The sequence below is a fragment of the Scomber scombrus genome, chromosome 8 (assembly GCF_963691925.1).
Source record: "Scomber scombrus chromosome 8, fScoSco1.1, whole genome shotgun sequence".
In the NCBI taxonomy this organism is placed as follows: Eukaryota; Metazoa; Chordata; class Actinopteri; order Scombriformes; family Scombridae; genus Scomber; species Scomber scombrus.
The window spans coordinates 3,928,443-3,954,898 of NC_084977.1; the positions used below are offsets into that span (position 1 = coordinate 3,928,443).

At 39.7% G+C, this 26,456-nt stretch overlaps 1 protein-coding gene across 5 annotated transcripts in view; it reads left to right on the top strand.

Annotated features, from left to right (window-relative positions):
* Positions 1 to 26,456, top strand: part of nlgn1 (neuroligin 1) — a 300,005-nt gene that overhangs the window by 73,436 nt on the left and 200,113 nt on the right. For 2 of the 5 annotated variants that reach the window (XM_062423625.1, XM_062423626.1), the window contains exon 2: positions 22,794 to 22,853. The exons of 2 other annotated variants lie outside the window; for them this stretch is intronic. In XM_062423625.1, coding sequence (XP_062279609.1) covers positions 22,794 to 22,853 — 60 coding nt within the window. Of the gene's footprint in view, positions 1 to 19,874; positions 19,910 to 22,793; positions 22,854 to 26,456 lie in introns of all 5 variants that reach the window. One more of the 5 variants, XM_062423629.1, reaches the window with a different exon arrangement.

The window sequence follows — 26,456 nt, forward strand, 5'->3', positions numbered from 1 at the left end:
ATCATTTTGTTATTCTCAGCAACTCTCATGAAAAGACCAAAATCAACCATGCGTTAGTCCATCTCTTAGTACATTCAGACTTCCCTACCCTGCATGCTCTCAGCCCCGAAGCTCACTGATTCCTAATGAAGCAGTAAATCTTTTAAAACAGCCCACAAACACACAGTAGTTTCAAACTTAAAAGGGGCCAAATTATTTCTAAAAATAGCTGGGCTCTGTAGTTTTCAGCAAACATGACACAAAGGCTTCTCATTTAAAATATCAACTTTTCAGGATCATGCATAGCAATAATGCATCCATCACACCTAACACCCCACACCACAGCCAACATTTTGACCCCAACCCATTCTGATTTTCCTTTCCACCACGAGGCCAATGACTTCCAAAGTTCTCACCGTCCCCCCCCCCTCCCCTGCAGCCGGTGCTGATTTAAGAGCCGAGCCCGAGATGGATAGATGAAATATTGATGAAAAGCTAAATGTGTGATTTGTACCATGGCATCAAAGGCATCTGCTTCACTGGTGCATTGAGAGGGAGGGGGGGGGGGGGGGGGGGAAAGAGAAGAGGTAAGAGGGAGAAGGGAGAAGGCAGAGACTGAGACAGGAAGGATACATGGATGAAGACAGGAGGTGGACAAATGAGGTGTCAGTTTCGGTCTGATGACATATCGCAGCATGGTAGCAAATGTCTTTGAGACGAGTTTGCAGCAGCTTTGTAATAATAGAAGAAAGGTGCATCAAAATGATGATTAAAACAAACATATTACACAATCCTCTTTCCACAATTAGATCTAAAATGAATGTGATGAAAACCACACTGAAATAATAATCTATTACAAAAGAACAAAGTACTTAACACCTGCCTTTTGCACCTTCTCTAATGTGAATAGTTGCTTGCTTTTCACCTCACGGCATAGTTTTAAAATTAATGCAGGTAATCTATTCAAAAAGAGCTCCGGCATGGTGAATGTGTTCAGGTGTAAGAGCGGAACCATTTTGATCACTTGGTGAAGTCATTCTTGCTCTTAATTAATATAATTCAGCTGGATATTTATTTAGAGTTGTGTTAAAAGGATCATCTGTCCTTCCTGGGAGAATCTCAGATTTAACCGGTTTGTTTTATGCAACTTGCATGACTATATTTCTGTTTATTTTCATGCTAATATGACTGTATATAACTTGACTATCAGACCCTGACTTACTGTCTATGTCTGCCTTTTTTCCACTTTTAAGCCTTTAAACACAACTTGTACTGCTTTAAAACCTGGATATTTATCTTGTTTCCACTTATTTCAGTCGCATCACTGTGATCGTACCTGAATGATTACATCTGACAAATAAAACTTGATTGAACTTGACTGACTCCTGTCAACAAAGCACTCGCTGCCATACTCCCACAGAAGTTACAATGAATTCAGTGTTGACCCACTTTCAGAGTGGGGGGAGAAAAAAAAAAGGAAAAAGAAATTAGAAAGAAGTTACTGAAATGACTCCTTCTGTTTCTCTCAAATCCTCACAGAAAACCCCGATGAGCTCATGAGCAAGGAATTTGTGTGTGTGTGTGTGTATCGGTTAAAGTGGCCAGACCTTGATGTTCCACTAGCCAGATCAATCTGTTCTCGCTAACTGATTGGCTAAAGGGGGTGAAAGTCTGGTACTCAAAATAGAGACTGTGGAGTTGGGTGAATACAAGTGATCAGTATTGGGTAAGATTGGTATACAGTTGTAGGTCAAATAAGCCTTGATAACTAAAAGGTTTTAGTGATTGATGTTCTCACATGGTAATCAGTAATTAACCTTGAAATTTGTGCAGTTTTTTTAGTTTTACATTAATATCAAAGGACTGACTTAATATAATTTTGTCCATGTGATCTGATAGCAGTTCAGTACAGTGTGAGCTTGGATGCCTTCATTATAAAGTATGGTGGTGTCAGTAAGAGAGTCGATATCCTAACTAGTAGAAACCAAGTTACAGAGAGACTGGATAATGAACCACAATGTCAACATGAGAACATACACTGCAGGATGGATACGAGCTGTGGTCAGTAATTTTAGAAGTGGACATAATTCCGTGGCAGCATCAGCATATGAAGTGCACGCTCATTGCTTTGCTCTGTCTTCCGCTCTTTACTTCTTTTTTTTCTCCATCCTTCCACCCCTTCACCAACTCTTCTTTTATCCGAGCCAAATGCTAATGCAGCCAGAAGGCTCTTTGAAATTGAAATGATGTGAAAATAGAATTGCAGTGGCAAATGAGCTGTGTTTGCTGATCCCGTCGGGGCCAAACGAGCCCTTTGAACACGCCTCTCCCCCCAGTGAGGAGGCCCTGTTCTGGGCCGCAGTCTCTCCGGCGCTCCCCTCCCTTTTCACGTCAGCTGGAGTGCTCCCAGAGGAGCGGAGATCAAGCTGAACCTGATTGGGATGGAGTTTATTTCACACATGCGCAACGCACATTATAATATACATAGCCTCATTTGCACATAGAAACATACTTATGACAAACTCAAAGGTCTGGAGAGTTTTTCCATACACATATGTATTCATATAATACACACGTTTTTCAAATGCCTAAAAATAGCAAGCAGAATCCCATATAAGAATGCAAAGATACTGCCAGCTCACAAATGTGCAGTGCAGTCGAATAAGTAGTAGGACAATTACATTTTCTTTTTCTTTTTTTTTTTGCTCTGTAGTCCAGCACACTGGATGTGAAATGAACCAATGATACTTTGAGGAGACCTTTGGATAAATAATATATTCTCCTAAAAAGATGATATTCAAATTACAGTCGATAAATCAGTGGCACAATCAAAAAAAGTCTAGGTAAAACATTAAGGGGGAGTGGTGGGAGCTAGATAGATAACTAGATGTGAGATGCTGTTGACAGCTGAACCAGTTTGTTAGAGGAAGTGCCCCACTGTCTGTCCAGTAGGTGGTGGAGAGGGTGGTTGGGATTATCCATAATGGATAACACTTTGTTCAGTGTCCTCGCCACCACAACTTCAAAGGTGTCTGGTTTGCAGCCAATTATGGAGCTGGCCGTCTTAATCAGTCTATTAAGTCTGTTGGTGCATCCAGCTCCAATGCTGAAGTACTCTATACTCCTCCCGCCCATCACTAATACACCCAACCACTGTAGAGTCATCATAGAACTTCTCCAGGTGGCGTGATCCAGAGTTGTATTGAAAGTCTGGTGTGTATAAGTGAAGAGGAAGGGAGTCAGGACAGTCTGATGTGGTGTTCCTGTACTACTCACCACCATTTAAGACAGAGCACTGTCCAGTTGGATAAACTGCAGCAAAGATCTGCCTGTCAGTAATCAGGGAGATGGTGGACATGTCTACCCTCAACACCTGCACTGTCTTCATTAGTGGCTGGATGGTGTTAATTGCAGAAATAGGATAAGTCAAATAATGTGATTCTCACAGTGCAACTGGTTGAAGTGGTATCGTACAATAGCAGACACCTGGCTGGCACAGGTCCTCAGAACCCTTGGGCTGATACCATGAGGGCCTTGCAGCCTGTTCTTGGTGTAGTCTACCCAAATGTCTCCTAATCTGGCTAGTAGTCAAAATCAGTCAGGTGAGGGAGCTCATCGTTTTAAGCGTTTTTAAAATATGAATTACATATATTTTCCAAAGTCCTCTCTCCCATTAGCACTAGCTTCACAGTGGAGCGTTCAGGCCCAGTCAAAACAAAGCAACCTGCTTATCCAGTGCTAGTTGCATGTGTAAAATAGCAGCTGTGTATGAGAGGGGACTTGACCACTGGAAGTCGAGGATGCCATTTTTTATACGTTCATATTCTGCTTGTTCAACAGTTGTTTGATCAATTGCTCGTAACGTCTACCTTACTGCCAGATTTAGTTGCTCTTACAGCAGCAAACAGTTATAGCCTACTTACCCTGTGAATTCTCCAGACAATTCACTCCAGAGAATTCACTGCTGCGTTACATGTGGGCTCAATAGGACATCACATGGACTTTGTACTAGAGCGTTGGCAGGGTAACGTCTATTTAATAATGTCAAGTCCGATGATTCTGACATTTGCATTCACACGCATAGCTCCACCGGGTAATGTCAGGAACATTTCAGGGTTGCAGAGCATGTATGAATGTATGGCTTTAGTGGAGGCACTTCAAAGGTGGGGGGTTTCAGTCCAAGGAGTTCACTAGGGGGGATTGATGGGGGAAAGGTAAAAGCGTTTGGGGCAGGCAAACAGGAGGTCAAGTGTTTTATTGTCTTTAGTGGGGCAGTTAATATACTGATAAAATGTTGATAATGTTTTATCTAGTGTGTTATGATTGAAGTCTCCAGTAATGGCTACTGGCTGAGTTTGAAGTCTTGCAAAAGTGGAGTGAATGGTGTCCCATGCTACCCCCCTCCAATGGTAACCCTAACCCTAACCCAATGGTAGATGAGAACTCCCTCTGCAATTAATATGGATACATCCCCACAGTTCAATGTCTGGGTCACAGAAACATGCCCAGGATTGCACGACTTTTCACTTTATCACACACTGTGCAATCCCTCCTCCCTTCTTCTTAATGCACTGTATAACGCCCCTGTCCTCCCAAACAGCGCTGAAGCCGGTTACAGTCGCACTGTAGTCTGGGAAATGCAGTTGCAGCCATGTCTCACAAAATGCTGCACTCACAGTATCCCCTCTGGGTCTTGACCAGCACGCCAAGCTCGTCCATCTTATTGCCCAAAAACCTCACCTTCCCCATGTTGATTACTGGAACGGAAGGTTTATATTTCATCTTCATCCCTTAGCTCCAGCTCTGCAAACCAGCATCGCCTCTGCAGCTCTTCTGGGATTTTAGGTTTCTCTCTGGCCAATAGCACTGGTTTACTCAATATGATCAATTGGCCACGTGAGTAAACAGTGCCCTCACTCCTCTCTGCATGTCTTCCCATCACAAAGAGTGTAGAAGGCAGTGGAGGCATAAGAAACATTTTAAAACAAGAAGCAGCCATTGCGAAATAGTTGAAAAAATGCACAAACAAGAAAATAAAGTGACATTAAAATCAAAACGCTCAATAGGAGCTGCTGCAACAGGCTTTCACTTTTTATTTGCCTTGAAATGTCTTAGAGTTTAAATGGCTTAGTGTGACTCAAATGAATTTGTTCATTTGACATGTTGTTCGACAGGGTCTCAAGGCAAATGTGTTTATACCTGTTCTGAATGGATACAGTGAAAAGGGGCGAAAAGTCTGCCGTCATAGCCTCCTCCTGTCGGGATACAATTATTCAAACAAATAAGCGTACAGTCTCTCCTTGAAGGCCTTCACGGTGTTGCACTTGGTTGCACACAAGAAAAGTTGCGTGAAAAATGCGGGGGAAAAAAGAGAACTATAGAGAAATTCAAACCCTGCTTTTGTTTTTGTCACCTCCAAGCCTAATCACTGCCCAAAGTTGGTGTGCTTGTCTGTTTTTCAAAGTTGCAAAAAAATTAGGTAATTCTGATGCAAAGGGAAAAATTTTCTTACTTGTTTCTCCAGTTTGCCGGTGGATCCGTCTGTTCAAACTCATATTTAAAAAAAAAAACAACAAACCATCAAAACTTTAAGAATACCTCAATTTGATGGAATGGCCATATGAAAATATGGGTCTTGTCTTTGGTTTAAATGTTTCACTCAGGGGAATCATACAATTCCAATGAAGCTGAATATATATATAGCAACCTCACTGTTTACTGTCCATTCTCTTAACAATGTATCAAAGCTTTATTAAGTAACTCCTAAAGCAAATAGAACATCATCATCTACTGTTGCTGTATTAGAATCATTCAACTGGTGAAACACGGATGGCTTTTATTGTGAAGCCACAGGAAAAATAGATTATTTGTGAGTGTGGTTATCAAAATTGATCATTTTCTGCATTTTCTTGTCGGCAGATGATTTTATATATTTTTAAGGGAGTTGCAGGTGACAGGCTGGACACCTCCAACTCCTTGGCAAAGTCCCAAACTTCACTGTGTCATGCAACGTGCAGCATGAACTAAGATCGTGGTTGCAATTATAGACTGACTTCTTTATCTTAAAAAAAAAAAAAAAGGTTTGGCACCGTGAACTTATACAGCAGCTGCTCAGTGAGTGTTTTCGGCATCATGAAAGGACATTTGCAGTTGTCTCCGTATCTGTTACCTGGCACCCAATCAATCAGCACTGGAAATCTTAAGGATTACAATTTTTAACACATAGACAAAAACTGACAGTATCTTCACTAGTGGTTTGCTGCCAGGCCTGTGTTATGGGGAGGGGGGGGTTGATTTGGACATAACTTCTTGGTTGCTTGATCTGTATGTTTAGGATCATATATATGTTGCATTGTTCTAAATATGTTGTTATTGGTGATGTTGGTGCTGGTTTCATACTGTCCACTCAGTAATGATGCAAATGCAAACACCCTCAAATACTCCCAGAGCTGAAAGTCAACACTTCAACCTCATGGTTGTCATTTCATTTCAAATCCAAAGTGTCAAAGTACAGAGCTAAAACGATTTGTAGTTGTAGATCGGACACATGTACATCCACACACCTGCTTTACAACAGTTTCTGGAAACTTGTCGGTATCGGAGACAAAACTTTTCGACACGTACGATACATTGGCGGGTAGAGAGACAAACACAGATCCGCCCAAGACAGACACTCAGGAGAAACAGAGCGGAGCAGCAGATAGACTAGTAAAGAGGAAAACCGAGAGTGACAAGAAAAAGAGAGGAGGGAGTGTTTAAATGACAGTGTTTTAAATGACAGCAATCCCAACCCTAATCCTCCTGAATCTGCTCTCTGCTTTCTGACACACAAATCATCCATTGGAGTGGAACGTTTCACTTCCAACACACAAAAGAAATACACCAGAGCATCTTCCACAGTCTCAGTAATGATTAATGGATGATAAAGTGTTATATAAGAGAGGGAGTAAATATTATCAGTCTTCGCTTAAGTTTTGCAACAAGGAGACGACACTCACCTATACTTAGAGACAGGAAAGGAACACAATTAATAATTCATAGGGCATCAGTGGTTGATTTACTGTAATCACAAGGCTCATGAGTGTCGACCCCTCACTGGGATGTTTGATTAGAAGCTGATCAGATGTTTCCTTTACGGTGTGTATCTGATCCCCCACAGCATCAACAAGCCACAGTTGATACCTCGCTTGTCACTCATTTCTATTTTACCCCTCATTCAACTCATTTTTTTTTCTCTTACAGTCTCTTCAACAGTCACAATGTTTCACAGATTTAATTTTATGGCTTGGTGGTATTAAGGCCATCTGTACTGTAAAACACACTGTTCAGCCCTTTAGAATCAACACAAAAGGAGAGGCTTTCTTCACTTGAAAAATGGCAGCATTTATTGTCTCTTCAAATACTTAAAAAGAAGTGATCTATGTTCACAGTTACCTGACAAGTGCTCCTTTGTGGTCATGTGAATTAATAGCTGTTCTCACTCAATAGCAAAGGCAGAAGCAATGTGACACAGAGTTCTACCGATGGTCATGTGCACAAAGACTTTGACACCAGGGACTATAGTTTGCATTCTGTTTCCCACCAACAGTCAGTCATGCCTTAAGTAAGTAGTTTAAAGGCACTCTCAAGACTAACTTAAATCACAGTCAAACAACCCAAGGAGAACTGGACCAAGGCATTGACAAACTGCATCGTGACCTTGATTACCTCAACTTAACCAAAGTTAAGGTTTTTTATTCAAAAAGGGAATTTTCATTTGCTCTGTGACAGCATGGCATGACCATAGACCGTGTGTCATAGCTGTGTCACATCACATTATGATGATGATAATATGATGTGATGAAGCAATCAGACAACACTCCTATGGTTTGGTTTGTACCTGTTGATCAGAGGAAGAAGTGGAAAATACTGAGTGATTAGTGTCATGTTAAGATTGAGTCGTTTTCATCCAGGGCTACATAGCACTGCATGATTTTACAGCAGTTCTCCCGAACAAGGAAACGTGTCACATTTAACATGGGAATATTAGATTAGAGGAGGGAATGAGCGAATGAGACTGAATGACAGAGATATTTGAGCAGATTGGATTAGAAGAATGAATAAGTGAGTCACATACAGGGGCAGACGAAATTGAATAAGAGAGAGAAAATACGGTTTGATTGTGTTTCACGGTGTGTGTGTGTGTGTGTGTATGTGAGTGGAAGTGCAATTCTGTGTGTGAGTGTGAGATTGTGACAGTATAGAGATTGATGTGTATTGGGGGTAAGATGTCTTGAGTTCCAGTAGCACACATGGTGGTGCCTGTCAAGTCAAGGAAACTTCAAGCGATATCTGTCTTTTTAAAAAGAAGGGGGAAAAAAGGCTCAACTTCACAGTTGGTGGCTGCATATGAAACGTGGCTTGACTTAAGCCTTCGCTTCAGTCTCTGTGCTGCTTGCTGCCGCTGCCTCCGGCATCACTCTCTGGCCCGCTGCCCAGTATGGAAATACCCCTCAGCCTTAATGGACATTTCATTTAATAATCAGTGATTGATCACTGCTGGTAATGATGTATAAGCGGGAGGATTCGGGGGGTTGAAGAATATTCTCAGTCAATAATTGGAAAAGCTAGAGAGCTCTGCGGAAAAGACAGGCGATTGTGTTGCCAATAGAAGCACGTCTCCTTAACTCTCCAGTTGTCAATATGGCATCTCTTTATTTGCCAGTGGCAATTAGTGCCATGCAGTCATGTTGTTGAGTTACAGTCACATCAACCTCGCCGAGCTAATTAGACACACTTGACATTTTCTACATGAGGCTAATTTTAGAGATGGGACTTCACTTTAAAGAGGTTAGGACAGTTAGATCAGGGAGTCTTTAATGTTGTGGTGTCACAGACCTCCAGATGCACACACACATACACATTACACCTTTTTTATGTGTATGACAAGAGTGCGATCGATGATTTATTCTCCTGTGGTTACGAGTGAATTAAAGTACAGTGACATTAAACTGTGGATCTAATGTCTGAAAACGTAGTGTGACTTTCCCATTGCTCTGCTGTTTAAATTCGAGAGCCAGAAAATGTTATGTTTTCTCTAGGAACCAGACCCGCGTGTCCACTGCCAGTCACCATCACCATCTTGTCCAAATCTCTTACCATCGAGCAGCTCTGAATTTAATCCAGGCTTTTTTTTTTTGTAGCTTTCTCATTTTTAGCTGTGGGATAAAGATGCTTGTATTCATACAGTATAAAGTAGCTAAATTCCTTTACATCATGTGAAAACAAATCTTCCTTTCGGTATTCTTTCAAATACTCGGTTATTTGGTTGCATTTGGTTAGTTTCGTTTGGGTTTCCTAAATTCTGCTGAATTATTTTTAAAAATTGATTTACAGCATCTTTCATATTAGTCTGATGGCCCTGAGCTTTTGTTACTAGAAAACATGACACATCATACTTCAGTTCATTCAACTCAGTGTCTTACAGTTAGATTTATTGTAGGGAGATTGTGCCTGCCATAGTTTCTTGTTGGACGTACAAAAGTTCTTCATAGTAAAATTCTAAGAACCTTGAAAAAGTATCCTCATATGAAACTCATTTCCAACAGTAAATATGTGTTGAAAGAACCATTTACATTGAACATATCTGCAAAATGTTGCACTTGGTTAAGGTTAGGAAGAGAAATGTGCCTTCAGATTAAGGTCATGTGACACATTTATCATGTGTCAGGTGTACTTGACACGTTACTGTGCTGGACGAAACTAGAAGCTAAGCTGTTTCAAATGAACACACTGGGATTTACAGTGAAAGTCTTGGTACACTGACTTGAAGTCCAGGACAGGATTGTGGGAGTGTTTGTCCCCAGGTTAGGGCTGGGTATCAGTACTCTATACCTTTCAGGTATCAACCGAAATAAATAGATACCAAGTAGTATCAAAATGTCTCCCATCAATCGATACCTGCAATCGATCCTTTTTGCACCCAGAGCTAGAAAATATGACTATTTGTATGGAGTTCTCACAGCCAATCAACACGTGTTCATCGATTTAATACAACACTTGATTGGCCCGCTGCTTGTCTGTGGTGGTGAAGTCGTGGTGAATTTGAGTTAGTAGCTTAGCAGTTCAGCAGCCAAGATGCTACCTAAACAATCTAAAGTATGTCAACACTACACGCCTGTTAGAAGTACTGAAGTACTCTATTAGCATCAGTATCATTTTTAAAGTACCATAATATGGGTATCATAATTTTTGGAATGATACCCAACTTTATCCCACGTGTGATGCAGGACATGGACTCCCTCTACCAGTCAAGGCAGATGGTCGCCCACCAAGAGTCTGGTTCTGCTTGAGGTTTCTTCCTGTTAAAGAGGAGTTTTTTCTTGACGCTGTCGCCAAGTGCTGATGTGTAAAGTGCCTTGAGATAACCTTTGTTATAATTTGGTGCTGTATAAATGAAGATTAATTGATTTATTGATTGACTCTGGTCCCCCTTTTATAGACAGGGTTGAAGCTGTAAGGTGAATGAATATATGGTGTCAAAATAGCAACTTTTAAATTAAGCTTTCTTTGTGTGTGCGTGTGTGTAAATCAGTATCGGTTGACATTTACTCACTACCATAAGTTAAATTGTAAGCATGGAGCACAAGAGCCAATCTCGCACAGCTGGTTTGGCGTCTCTCTTTTTGTCACTTAATGAGGTAGCCTTTCCCCAAAACCTGCTTGTGCTCTTTGAAATCTTTATTGAAGCTCGGTTTGGTCGGGGTCAGGCTACGGTCTGGTTGCATAAAGGATTTAACAGCGTGTCTTCCTCCACCGCACTGTAAGACCCCTATCTTGTGGCTAATGAGCTCCTCGCCATCACAGTCTTCATTGATGTCTTCCCTCCTCAGGTCCGTAGCAGATACGACCCCTGGAGAGCTTCTCCAATCAAACATACACACACACACACACACACGCTTACACCTTAAGATGTTTGAAAAGTCAACCATGTTAGTGACATTTAGTGACATTTAATATTCATGACGGCACCGATGCTGTTTCTATTTGTGACTACGTTACGCTGACTGGAATTTACACACACACACACTCGTGTTTTTTTGTCATAGTGTGTCACATTTCAATGAATCTGCTTTACACTGAACGTGACGGTCCGCTGGCTGTGTGTGTGAAGAAAAAAACGATTTAGATGTAGTTAGTTAAATATAAGGTTAAATCACTTTGTTAAGGTCAACGCTTAAACAGGATGTAAACCCAGGTCTCCATGTTTCAGAGATTTTACCTCCTTGTTGATGGAGTACTTTATGGTATCTAAATCATCAAATTTAATGGTTAGAAATTAAATATTGGTCTAAAATATGAGTATCGGTCATTGGCCTTCAAAACCAACTCACACCTTATTTATGAATGCTTGAACTGAGTTGTATTCCTGTTTAAAGACATATCTTTGGTGAGAGCAGGGTAGTCTGCCCTCTTTAAATGTTTTATTACATCTTTTAGTGATGTTATACTGTAGAGACAGACAATAAAGGAAAGAGAGAAAACTATGACAGCATAAAACGAGCTGGGATTCATTCCTGTGCAGCTGCATGTACGTGGCTTTTACACTAATTGGTTTTGTCACAATGAAGCCCAGGGCTTCCTTTTTAAGATCTCCTTTAAGTCATGTACACACAGTGGGGAGAAGCAGTTTGGAAAATGCTGAAAAAACCTGTATGTGTGTGTGCGTGTGCATGTGGTGCTTCACAATATTTATTAAAGTAAATACAACTTGAAAATGGTAGTTAAAAGAAAATAAAAAGTGGACATTTATTTTGTACAATACAGTTGTGTCTAAAGGGGATAGTACAGTGGCTGAATGGAGGAAGACAATAAAAAGTATAATATTTTCAGCATATTTTTAACTTTTGTAGCAGAGTAAATAAGTAAATAAGAATTAACTCATTTATTAGATTACACATGGGGACAAAATCTCACAGATTCAGATTGTCTTAGTAGAAATCATATAGGTAAAATATGACTAATTTATTATTTTATTTCTGTACATGAAATCTAAATATTTCATTTTTGTGTTATTTTGCTAAAGATATTATTAATGTGTTTACATAGAGAGACTACATTTCTTAAATTCCCGGAAAAATATGAAATTACAATCTTAACTTTTCAGCCAAAACAAAATGTCTAGGCTTAAACGGTGGCAAATATATATGCATATAATGAAATATATATAGGTTAATATATTATACAATATGAAAAAAACCATCTTCATCAGCACAACACATACAACTCACTTTGAAGATTAAAAGTGATCAATACATTCACAGATTTTAGTTCAAATTGAGGGTCTAAGGATAGAAGACGTTATATTGATTAGTGATATAAAGGCTATATAATCTGACCTGATTGGACTTGAACAAACACATATGTTACGTAACCACATTCAGAATGAGGATACTTTGCATTTATATAGCTTATTTCTTTCTTTTTATTTCTGTAAATGCATCAAATCTGCTGCTGGTCAGTGTGATGCTGAAGTGTTAGGAGCACAGCTATTGAAGTCAGGGAGGAAGAGCTCTGCACAGCTTTGCTATTTAAACCCAAAACCAGGATTGCAGTGCACCTTTGATTTTCTTTGATAGTGTGATCATCTTTGAGGTTTTCACTTCGCCTCTGTGAGATAACACTAAAGGCACTAAAATGTCAGTCTCATAGATACAGTAAAATGTTAGATATTACAGGTATTAACTTACATTATAGAGCAAATCACACGGCAGACATAAAAAAAAAAAAAGCTCCAATCACCAAATAAATGTGTGTCTCCTAGTAAGTAAATTTAGCCCATTCTATCTCTGGAGCCATTCCTTATGGAGCGTTACACAAACATCTTTTTTTGCTGAGTCTTGCCTCAAAGCCTGAAGTCAAAATCCATATTTCTTTCGTGTGTAAGTAGGGTCACAAACTGGGGTTTAAAACCTCTGCAGTTCCTGTCATGCCATATTTCACAGAGCAGTGGGTGGACACAGAGCAGAGCTGACAAGTCTCACTGCATGAGGAGAGAAGGCCCAGTTCAAAAACAGCTTGACTCCCTGATAAATGGACTGGCCACTGGCCTATTAGCTGACAGTATTGGTCAAAATGAGTCACTTATAAAAAGAAGAAAAAAATAAAATAAAACTTGTCTCCTTAGTTATGACACATGCAATCCTGACACATCCTGAGAGACTGGTCAGTGACTACTGAACCGCTGAGGTCCAACCCCCCTCCAACCATGTCTGGTAGCAAGTTGAGTCAAGTCTTGATAAAATTAGCAACACAGTGGGTGATGACAGCCGATTGCTTCTTACAAACCTCAACCCTCTGCATTGCTACATTTTTTTCCACTGGTTCTTTTATCCAAAATTTGAATAAACTACTCATTAACAGGCATAGTGTTGTTTTAATTGGTTAGAAATCATGAATTAAAAAAGTCAGTTACTCTATAGGATAACGTCCTGATTTCATTAAACTTGGCATTGATTTCTTACATTTGTCTAATATGACTTTTGGTCATAGTAAGATTAGGCAGATGTGGACTCTGCAATAATGACATACTGTATATATATATATAAGCAAGCAGCCAGAATCAGCCACAGCTTAAAAATAATCTAAATCACTTATTTTAGAGCCAGAGAGAAAGTAATCCACTAGAAATCTCTATAGCTGTTACGACAATCTGTTGTTTCTAATTGCAGAGACGAACCATCTTCTAACATTTGCTGCTACTTCTCTGGCATTCACACAAGATAAATCAAAAGACTGACAGACTGGCATGAATATGGCAGCTATGGTAGGGAGCTTAGTTAGCTCAGTGCTTACCTCTGTCATTTCATTGTGAGGAAGCTCTTAATTGGCCAAGAATTTCCTGATAACAGTTAAAATCACCCTCCTGCTTTCACAAGACTATCGTACCATACAGGTGTATTGGTATTGGTCTTTTGGCTTCAAGGGGAATTTTGGGATATTTCAACCTGGACCATATTTTCTCATCATTGTGTGTCTAAGTGACTAACGGGGACAACGTTTTTTTGAAATCGGTCCAGTATTGAGCGAGACTGTCTGAGCAGGCTGCAACGTAATCCTTTGGGTCAATAGCACCCCATCAATGTATGTCCACTAAAAGTTCTGGTTTGTGCCACTGAGAGGCTCACATTATTATTATAAGTGTCAGTGACAACATTATGAAAAGGACCATACAGAGAAATAGAAAATGTTTCGTTACCTTTCGTTTAGTTCGATGTGTTTGTTTTTGTGTTTAACCTCAAGTCTCGCTCGAGACGAAGTCCCGTGCTGAAATATCCCGTGAGTTGAGATGTTGCAGTAGAGGAATGCCAGGAAGAGTTTGTTGTGTTGGAGAACGTAAAGCGTACCTTTAGCTGTCTTCCTGCCTTTGCCTTTGGATGTGCTTGGATATTAGTTTGCCCCAAGCAACTTCTTACCCATCATCTCCATTGTAAAGATTTGGGAAGTGTCGTCTCAAGACTCAAATGCTATTTTGTATGAACAGAGTGAATTGAGCAAGACACCCCTTGATTGTAAGACACTGGGCCTTACATGGTGGGTCTATACTGTCTAACCCTAACCCTAACCCTAGGAGGCTGCTTTCCTTGTTTACATCTTGTAAGACTTCACAGGAACCTCGCTTTCCTTGTCCCAATTAACCTCGTTCTTCATCCTCCATGTTTCTACACATGTCTACATGTCGCCCAAGAACGTCTGAAAAGTAGTTCTTAATATCCACATTAAAAGACGCTTTAGGCTTTAAACCTGCCTTCATAGCTCCCACCTGGCTACATCTCATTACGTCCCAAATCTGAAGGATCAAATCAATCACATTTACAGTTCATTAGCCTACGGCACACACCTTAGTCTCTACCTGGAAGGCATTCATGTTGTGGCTGCTGGTTGTACGCGTGGAAAGTGATGGAAGTAGTAAGGGTTTGAGAGAGACGTTTAAACTCTATCAGAATCCAAAAACAACAGTCTGTTTAGTCCCTAATCCTCAGAGCTTCATGTAGCTGCTGAGACGTTACTATAACTCGATTAATCATTCCAAACTAATCTTTTCATGCTTTATTTAGAACAGTATCCAGAAACACTCGTGTCAAGTCATGTGTTTCCATGTGGGCCCATTAAATGAACTAAACTGAGAAAGAGAGAGAGGAACATTGGAAACAACTGCTTTAAAACCAGAGGATGCTGGAATGCCCTTGAATGCTAGTGCAGTCATTACAGTACATGATGTGCTTTCTGTTTGATCCGCTTCTTTGATGTTTGACTAAAGCATGTCCCGGGCCTAAAGCTCCTGCACTCACATCTTACTGTGAAGGACATTTAACTAATATTCTCCTCCTATGTAGAAACCTCAGCCAAGAGTTCAGCCGTTAGTCTGAAAGTAGTTCTTTCATAAAACTTGCAGGGGCAGAAAATTGTCTTTAACCTATAATTTGGGGCATGTTAACCCTTAATGTTTTTTTCCTCCCAAATTATTCAAAAAAAGTCAAATACCGTTGATCCCATCAGGAATTCCATGGGAAAATTTCCATTAAAGATTCACCCTCTCACCTTTTTTAAAATCGGGCTTCCTACTTTTTCTCGCTCATTTGTACACTAGTCACACATCTTCGCTCACGTCCTCCCTCCCAGGCCTTTTCACTGGAGGAATGTAAGAACAAAATTATTGGTAAGGGGGGGTGTGGGTGGAGAGTAGGGTGAGCGAGTCGATCAATTGGGCAGCGGGAGAAAGCGGAACAAAAGGAAAGGGGGGAAAAAAGGTACGGCTAAATGCCAATTCACTGCTTTCTGTGTCTGTGTGGCCGTTGGGGTTCAAATTGGTCTGGGTGACGTTAGGGTCCAAGAGCCCAATATTTACATGTGTTAGGAACAGGAATGTATGGATGAACTGTATTCCTATTCTCATTAAGCTGTCCCTTTTCTTTTTTTCACCGTCTTCTTGTTGTTACGCAACATACAAAAAGTCCTCGGCTGCATCCAGACTGAAAACAGCTGTGTGTAAAACAATACAAGGAGCTGTGTTGGTATGTGGGTGTGTTGTTTAAAGTGCCGGTGAGACAATGAAATAGATCCAGCAATTATGGTTTGAGTAACAGATTATTGAGTTTAAAGGCTGATTAGACACTGCACAGCGGCTTGTAATACTCACAGAGTGGATTTTTACATATCTGGAAAGTTATCACACTGCAGCCATGTTTACCAGTGGACCGCAAATAAGTCCATGTATGGCCACAGATGCAGTAAAGATGAATTGGCCTTTGTAGACAAGGTGAGAGGGATAGTAGAAGAGGCGTTTAGGCTTACTTTAATTCAATGCATGCTGGGAAGTATATTCAAATAAGCTGCAGGTATAAGCTAATGTTTCTGAATAACTTACTTAACTTTGATGACTGGAGTAAAGAATTCATTGGACATTTAGTCAACTGAGCTCGTTATAAGTTCTGAAAGTAACGAACAATTTAAACTTGAGACTGACAAACATCTAAACAATCTAATTAAACTGAATCAATTATACAGCTGTATTGTAACCTCTTAGATTTTACACTGTAAAAGATAATGCAAACATTTTGTGGAAATAGATTTTCCTTCCAAGTAAAGTTCCAAACTTTCTGGCTTTGTAATGAATGATATATTTAGATTAGAAATGATCACGACTCACTTTTGTTGAAGCAAAAGACTAGTTTGATATGTCAGCACAATTTTAGGTTAAAAAAAAAAAATATATTATACTTTTTTTTAAATTCATAACAGCTAGGAATGATTAGTAGCTTCCTTGACTCATACAGTGCCCTAAAATGTAATGTTAGCAGGTACTAAGCCAGTTTATATGGATGTTAGTTAGAAGTGCTCCTCATGTAAACTACTGTATCTATTGATTAATGCTAATTTGTGTTGAGATGGTAACATGACCTTAGAATTAGCAGTGGGCTATAGTTTGTCATGTTTACTGTATTATAATTTAGTGTGACAGCGCATATAAAATGTGTTTGTTAACATTTATTTTACCCAGAGAGTTTCTTATATTCAGTGTATGAAAGAGGGGACAGATATTGCAAGGGGAGGGGGTGTATATCATCTCTTTTTCCCATATGCTTTGTCATGTGAGAGAAGGTGTCAGTGTTGGGCACACAGTCTTACAGAGATCAGCTTTTAGTATTTTATTTTGAAATCTCAGGGGCTCTCTGTTTGTTCCTGCTAACATGTTGTTATCATCCTAGATGGAAATAAATTCAGATGCTTTCAGATTTCTTTTTTTTATTTTTTAAATAAAACACTTTTTTCACATATACTTCAATCCTGCTCCTGGGGATAAAACTCATGAAATCATTCTCAATCCTAAATGTGTCTTTTTTTGCCTAATCTTACTTTATACATATGCTACAGGCAAAAAGCTTACTGATGATCTGGAATATTAATACATCACCAGCACGACCCTCCACACACACACACACACACACACACACACACACACACACACACACACACACACACACACACACACACACAAACACACACACACACACACACACACACACACACACACACACACACACACACACACACACACACACACTCCCCTTTAGGATTGTATAATCTCATGATCTATGTCAGGACATGTGTTTTTCCCATTAACATGACATACTTTAGTCATTTTCCAGACATTTCATGTTCCGCTGTCATCTGGATAAATGACAGCATTATTCAGCACTCTGACACACAGAAATATGGTTTAACCAGAAGCCTCTCTTATTGCTCTTATGTCTAAAGTATCAAATAAAAGGCTTTAAAAGACTTGAGAATCAGCAAACAGCTACTGTATAATGCGGGTGGAACTGCTGTTTATTCGGCATCGGTTTCATACAGAAAACGGTGCTTTTTCTTTTAGATGCGGCAACATAGATCCGCCGCCGTTTGTTGCAGAGTGAAACACTTCATCAGCCACCGAACACACCTGATGGAGAGAGTGGGAAGTGTGAAAATAGATGTGAGAGACGGACAGATAGAAAACAAGTGTCTGCGGAAGACGAAGGAAAAGACAAAATGACACAGTAATGGTTTTAATTCCATAGATGCACCATGACAGGTATAAATCAGAGCTCATGTGTCATGCTTAGAATCTCATCTAACTCGTGTACTGTATTTGAATCCATGAGCCCCGTCATCACATTTTCATAAAGCACAGCTCCAGTGCTTTACAGGGTGCCGCTCACAGTCTCTAATTCATCTCATTAGAGGGTTTGCTGAAGTGCATTAGAATCCTGGTTTTACCTTGGGGAATGGATTCTGTGTTTATAGTTTACAGCCTGTGGGGATTTTATCCAAGGTCAGTAGTAGATTACCTATTTGGCTCATTGAGCCATGCGCTCTGTTATATCCCTCTTTTTTTTTAATGTGCATCAGTGATTGATTAAGCCGCTGTGTTTCTATGCTGGTGCGGACCTTGACTGATGCATACAGAGAGCAATATGTATGTATGGATAGCTCTTGTGCTGAATGTGCGATCGATGCATGGACTCTCCTCACAATAATTACCTCATCCTGGAGAGGGGGGGAAGCTTGAGGGTTGAGTGTGTATTTGTGTGTGTGTGTGTGAGTATGTGTTTTATACTTTCTTCCACAGCTTTTTGAGTCACGGATTGTTACAGAGTGTGAATCTCCTCTTCATCAGACACCAATCAATGCTGATGGTGGAAAATAGAGAGGGAGGGAGGCATTAGGATGAGACAGAGAAAGAGAGGAAACAAACAACTGCAAAGGACAAAGAAAGACAGACAGTGAGACTCGAAATCACACAGAGGAGAAAATGTGTTCTAAAATATGCTGTTTCTGCATTGAAGTGAAGTTTGGATTCATACAACCTGGGTCTTCTTGTTGTTGTAGATTTGGCCATCATGCCTGTTGTATTCTCACCAAGTTAACTGCTGATATCTGGCAACATTATGACAGTAAGTAAGTTCAACAGGGGAAAAAACATGAGCATGTCACACCATCACACATTTTGGTGTCAAATTTAATGGAACACAGAACTGGAAATCAACATTTTGGAAACGGAATATAAAATAATAAAATATAAAGAACAGAATAAGAATGTCAGAGTAAAAGTATAGAAAAAAAATCATGGATATAGAGAAGATAAATACAAAATAGAGGGAGTGATATGAGACATGAGAGTCAGGAAGAGAAAAAAAAAAAGGAAAGTTTCAAGTTCCTAATCAGTGATCAGAGCTGATGCCAGCTGAGACCTCACCGGTGTCTGTATCTTTGTCACACACACACACATACACACACACACACACATATATGCTCACTGTGACAGTTAGGTGAGTGCAGGTCAGTGTCGGAGCCTCCTTGTCACTGGGCAGTTTAGAATTGACACCTGATTGCTGTATGATGTCTCTCTCTCTGTACGAGTGTGCATTCATAAGTGGGCGAGCGTGTGTGTGTGTCCATCTGTCTGTGTGTGTGTGTGTGTGTGTGTGCGTGTGTGTGTGATAGGAGCTGTCATGCAGCTGTCTTGTCTTGCTCTGATCCTCACTAACCCTCAGTCAAACAACATGCCACTGTAATAGCAGCACATGTGCAGACCAGAGAGCAACCACATCAGTCACAATCTCTGTCACTCTTATATTCTCACTGGTTCAACTTTTCAACAGTTGTGTTATTTATTTTCTATCTTATCTTATCTCTCTTTCCAAGGACAGGGTCATTGTATGCCTTGTCTTGATTAAAGTTAGTTAAAGTTAGTTCATGTTTTTATGGTTTTATAATACTTGAAAATCCAACTTTTTTCAATGCTACAGTTATTTCTTACTGTGGTTAAACACAAACAGTTTCTCTTATTTTAAAATATAAACACTGTTGCACAGTGGTCTATCTGACCTGTATCATGGCGTCAGTCAGGGTCCACAAATGTTCTCCTCATACAAACACTTTGTATACCTCTATTTCCTCCACGTGATGACATCACAGTGCGTGTCCACAAATGGCCATCCGTTCTATAGCCTTTGTTGCCAAGGTTGTTGCTAAGGTTCATAAGCTCATATTTCGGATCTGATTCAGGCTCAAACAGATTTGAAAGGTTTACAATTTACAAATACAAAAAAAAAGGAAATCTAACTACTACTGGTTGTTTCCATAGCCTCTCTGTATGCTGAAGCTGGCCAATCAGAACAAAAGGTGCTCATTGGGAGGCGGGCCTTAAAGAGACGGGAGCTAAAATCACCTGTTTCGGACAGAGGCTGAACTGCAGGGCTGCATTAAAGTGTCAGTATAAAATAAATAAGACGTTTTTGAAATGTAAATCATGTAAAGAATAAAAAAAATAAGAAATGGAAAGTTTTGTGTTTAAAAAAAAAAAAAAAAAAGGTTTTGACTTTATTTTTCAAATAAACTTTATTGGCATGACAGATCACAAATCTGTTGCCAGAGCAGTACAGATGAACTGACAGATGATAACAAATCAAATATACAATATGCAAAGATTAACAAATATATCAAATACAATGTAGTAAAAGGCTTTTTTTCCCTATTGTGTGATATATGTTGAGCTTTATCTATAGCAGAGGCTAACATGAGTCTCCTCAGACCCTCATGTGTTGCTTTGACAGTGATCTCTCTGAACAATACAGTCCATAAACGGGTAACACATCCCTAGACAGCCGATGCTCTGTGTTTTCTTGGATGTTTTCGCATTCTGAAAGAGCCGAGTCTCGTGTCTCGGCTGCTTATTCAGCACATGGAAAGCACGAGTCAGCTCCCGCTTATCAAATTGCTTGTCAAATTCCACGAAAAAGAGAGCTCGGAGACCGCTGTGGGCCAGAGCGATATGCGGGGAGTTGCTCTTTAAAGCCGTGGAGAGAAAAGGGGTCGGCCGACAAGCTGGATGTTGAACGATGGAGGAATTATCGCTCATCGACACGAGCTAAAAGTCATTTGAACCTTTTCAAGTGATTCACCTCCGATTCCCTAAACAGAAATTCAGAGCCTTTTTTTTGGGTCTCCTCTCGATTTAGACAGAGTGGCCACTTTTCAACATTAACCTTATTCACACAATGTGCTTTTTTACATGTGTTGAAATTGAATGATACTTCAGTTTTCAGTAGTCAAATAGAATTGATGTAGATTTGCATGAAATTGCCAGCTATTTGCTGCGGTGGCTAATGAAGGTAGTGGGAACGGATTGGAGAGGCGATTTCCTCTCCAGTAGATGCATATTTGAAGCAGATTTCACTGCTTTTTATGTGTGTGTGCGTGTGGGTGTGTGTGTGCGTGTATGTGTGAGGGCTTAAGCTCTGCCACATTATGCTTATCTACTTTTTTCTGTGTGTCATGCACCGTGCGGGCTACTGCATGTTCTCAGATTCGTCACATAGTATCCATGTGTATCTTTATGTGTGGTCTCGTCTTTCTGTGTGTGGCTGTGTGTGTGTGTGTGTGTGTGTATATGTGTGTGTTTGTCTTTGTCACTTTTGTATGTTGTAGCATGTGTCTATGTCTCTGTATGTTCAATGTAATGGTATTATAATGACAAGTTAGCTGTTTTTTAATAAAGAAGCCGCTGACCACTTTCCCTGTCTGACCATTGAAAAAAAAAAACAATCCTCAGAGACATGATTTAATAATTTGAGATTCAGGAAATATGCTTATTAGCTTTCTTACAGAGAGATTACTACTCTTCTTGGTCATTTGCTGAATATGTAGTTTTTTAGCTAGGCTTAGAATGAAGACTGGGAATAAAAAAGGTAACAAAATTCCCCTACCAGCACCTCTAAAGCTCACTGATTCAACCTTATATATCTAGGGTGGAGTGGTTCCCTGGTTTCCTACCCTTCAACCGGAGCATGAATTCACTGTTCCTGACCAAGATATTTTTTTCTGCACATGGCCTTCCATAACTTCCATAGCCTGCAACAATCGTCTTATCTAACTCTCGACAAGAAAGAGGTTAAGCATATTTTTTCTTTATGATATTGTAGATTATCCTCAACAACCACTCATACATCTCCACATGTAGAAGCTTTTACACATGAATTCCCAATGTGTGATTCTGCACTTTGCACTGGGAGGTAAAGATGAGAAAAATAAGACACGACTCGCTCAGAAATTGAAATAGGATGCACAACAAAATGAACTAAATTTTCCTGTTCTGCATTATCTTCTCCTCTCATCTCTTTAGTCTATGCACGATGCTGGGTGTGTGTCTTAGTGTGCTTGTTTATGTGTATTTTTAGGTCCACGCACAATTAGCACACTGAAAATACAACAGGGGGAGTTCGTCACAGGCTTCTGTTGATGCTGCTTTTCTTTTACAGTCTGCCTTTTTTTTTTCTTTTTTCTTTTTTCGAAATCTCTGCTACAGTGACCTTTTCCAACTGTTAAAATAACATGTCTTGAAATATAATTGATGCTACTATATGCACTGTTTCAATTGAGGTTTATGTCTTTTCATCGTAAGAGGTTCATCCTCGGTTAAGTCTTCATTTTCAACTGAGAAAAATATTTGAAAATGTTTTTTTTCCAACTCTTTTTTAAAAAAAGTACCTCTTTTCTTGCTTTCTTAAATGAACTCATGCACAGTATATTTCTACTGTAAACATGTGAAGTGGACATTGTGGTACTGTTTACCCAGCCTCCTTGTCAGAGTGAAGATTTTTCCAAACCAAAAGGGGAATATAGAAACATTGAATATTGACATACTTTCTTATCTTTTGAGAGCATCTTTTGAAAGCTGTGTGTGTTCTTGATCACCCTGTTTTCCTCCATCTTCTCCTTCTTGGTCCTTATAGGTCCCCTTACAAAGAAACACACTGATGATTTAGGTGATAGTGACCGCACGGACGACGAAGGTATTTTTTCCCCCCCCGATGCCAACTGATTTGCATGACAAGGGAAACCAAACTTACCCTTTCTCCTCCAATTTTTATCTTCTTTGATTTTCTTACATTTCTTGTCCTTTTTTTGAAAGTGATGGACATTTTCTTTTTGCTCTTTACTCGTAAACTCTCTTTTTGGGCTGGATGTGTTTTGTCCTTTTCAGCTTGATGTCTAAAGTTTACATGTCTACCACCATTCTTTGATATTAATAACTGTAACGTAGATTATCTGCTTGGATTTGCTGTTTCCTTTGACCTTTTTCTTTCCTTTTCTATGTTGCATCCCACCAGCAGATCAAGTATCTATTAACCCTTTAGCCAGCTCTTAACACATTTTTTGCATGTTTTTATTTTGACTCGTCTCGTTTAACAAAAAAAAAAAAAAAAAAATCAGATCATGTTCAAAAAATTAGCAACTGGCTAACTGGCTTTCACCAATACTAACACTTGGACCTGTTCACATTTTGGGCGTCAAACCAATGACCTTTGTACTGTGCGTGATGTGTCCAAAACAAGGAAATATTTGACAGAATCAGTGTAAGCATCACTCTCAGCTTGTCGTTGCTGCAGAGACGTGTGGGCCGATATCTCTCCTGGCACGATTTCCTCTCCTACAGGGCAAAATCAGAGCTAATTTACTACGCCCCAGTACGTGAAGCTAACTGCCCGCTCAGCCACCCGCAGTGGCTGCTGGATTCCAAACCTCGGTTTCCCAAACTGCCAAATGAGTTGTTTTGTAGCTACATATAGTGCGGATTGGCAAGCACGCATGACAGACTTGGCAATAGTAACACCAGCCAGCATTTGGGGTGGAGCTGATTTCGAGTGACATTACTGTCATCACGGTTTTAAGTGATCATTTGGGCTTTTTTTGGCGAAACACGCAATCCAAAACGGCACATAATGCTCAGTTTCTATTACATGGTAAGTGAGATGGCCCGCTCATGTGGCTTCTGTCAATACTACCATTTTTTATTTTTTTAAACTGTGAGGACTGCTTAATTCTTTCTGAGAGACAGAGCTGTTCTGGAGGCAGAAATGATCTCATTGGTTGAGTTAAATCTCAGTTGGAGCTTATTCTTACTAACAAGACATCCTATTTTATGAGCCTATTAAAGACGATAGTGAAAAAAAAATTTCATAACTGTTAACTACAACCTATATCTGCCAGAAAGATGTGTTTGAGTAAAAAGTGAAATATTCCTAATGAAGTAAAATGCAGAATGAACTCTTTCAAACTTTTTTATGAATATAATATCTTGTATCATATGTATCATAGCTGTAATACTACTGATGCCTTAAGCAACATTCACATGCTACAGTTGATTAAGATGGAGTTAAACTACTTCATATGCTGTTTGTATTCTATAATATTGTTAATATTGTGTATGAAACTACTATCTATAGCTGTCAGATATAGTAAAGTATAAAGTATAAAACAGCATCAAAATGTATTTCAATTTTTAAGTATTTCAAATTTGTACATCAGCAGGAACTTAAGTAAATGTATTCCCTTTGATTGTGGTTCCTTGCCTGTGCTCATGTAGAATTAACTCAACTATTGTACTATTTCTACTTCCATATCAAACCTGCCTCCCATACATGATCCTTTATTGTTAATTATTATTATTAATAACTATTTCCAGTTAAATAAACAATCAACATGTAGTGAAATATGTACTTTGTGATGTTTTTAGTATATTTCTAACCAGGAAAGTTATCCCACACTAGTTTAGATGCCTACACTGCATCAATGTATTGGTGGTGTGAATTATAATGTATTCATGGCCTGATTCAGTCATACACACTCACTAAATGTTAGGAACTAAATGAACAGCTACAATAATCAGGAATCTACTCCGATTCCTACAATGGAAGCAACCACAAAAATGACACATGAGGTTCCACACATGACTGTGAACACAAGAAAATGCTATTCAAATATATTCATATGTCCCATGCTGTTGTTGCTTGAAAGACATTTAATCATAGGTAAGTATTGGGCACAGACTGATTAAAACGGAATACTAAAAAGATCCGGCAGATACCTGACAATGACTACAGGACCGAAACATCGCCACCGCTCCTCTTGATATTTAAATTAAGTGCCTTTTTGAAAGCTACGACGGCACGTTGGAAATTCATTAATCTCAACAATACAAAAAAGATGAACTTCTGCTTCATCGCCGTAAACAAGCAGCCTTTGAAAAGTCACATTAGGAATAAAATGTCCTTGATAAAACCCTGAGATAGAGTCGTATCCCCTTAAGGATGCTGCAGTGCAACTTTAATGACAGGCAGACCGTCTTAATAAGGCACCTCTACTGTATAATGTGACGAAGTAAACAGCAATTACATCCAAGTAAGACTCACAACCATCCGGATCCCTTTGATCTGTGCCATCATGCTGTTTTTCTGGGAGCTTGCACACACAAAACGCAAATATACACACACATGCGCACACACACACACACACACACACACACACACACACACACCAATAAGATTAGAGAAAGTCACACAGCTCACACAGATCTATTCAATGAAATCCCAGCAAGCTTCAAGTATTATCTCGATAAAGGATGCAGGGCAGACGACTAATCCAGTTTAATATAGAGGAAATATGCTCGGGAAAACACACTTACACACAGTCACACATTCTGCCGCCGACTCTGATCGGCTCGGATTGCCCCTCCCCGCCGGCGCTTCTCGACGCTCTTAACCCTTGACCTCTTGTCGCCTCGTAGATGCAAACTCAATGAGGGCATTTCCCTAATGTTCCCACACCCCTCCCACCCAGGAAATCTTGGATTTTTACAGTCTCTTTATACTCTGTAAAGCTGGTGTTTGTAATCCTTTTGTGCCGGGAACAGAGATGTAAACAGGACAGTCCCTGAGAGCCAAGGATTTGTTAGAAGCTTCCGTTTTTTATACAGCGAATATTGCCGGAGTAGTTAAGAATTGGTATACAGAAGGGGGGGTGTCATGAACTGGGGTATCGACAAGGTTCTTATGGGGCCCCTGGTACTCTATATAATGTAGTATAAAGCAATACTTATAAGATATTAATCTTCTTATACACTATGGGTACATTACTTTGAGTGAGGAGGACACAATAATATAGATTTTGCTGACAGCATGAGGACAATCCTGGGGCAAAGGAAACGATCATATAAGATAGACTGGGGAATGCGTTAACTTAGCTCCACATTCAGCTCGCCCGGAGGCTCCAGCTGGTGACATTTCAGTCGCAACTCTGACTCTCGAGGCCTCTTGATATCACATCCACGGACTAAAAATAAAACCTCCCCTCCACGCTATGATTTACCAGCTTACAAGTGAAAATGCAGCAATGAAATGTTGGGGAAAATAGAATTGTAATAACATTATTACCTCAGGACAAATATTTAACCCCACTCATAAATATAAAAACAAACCGAATAAATAAATAAGAATCAAAATTAATATAGTCGGTATCAAAAATTATGAAATGTCAACGAGAAAAATGTGCAACTCCGTAAACATTACCAGATATTACAATGAGAAACCAACAAGTCCCCATACTGTACCAAAACA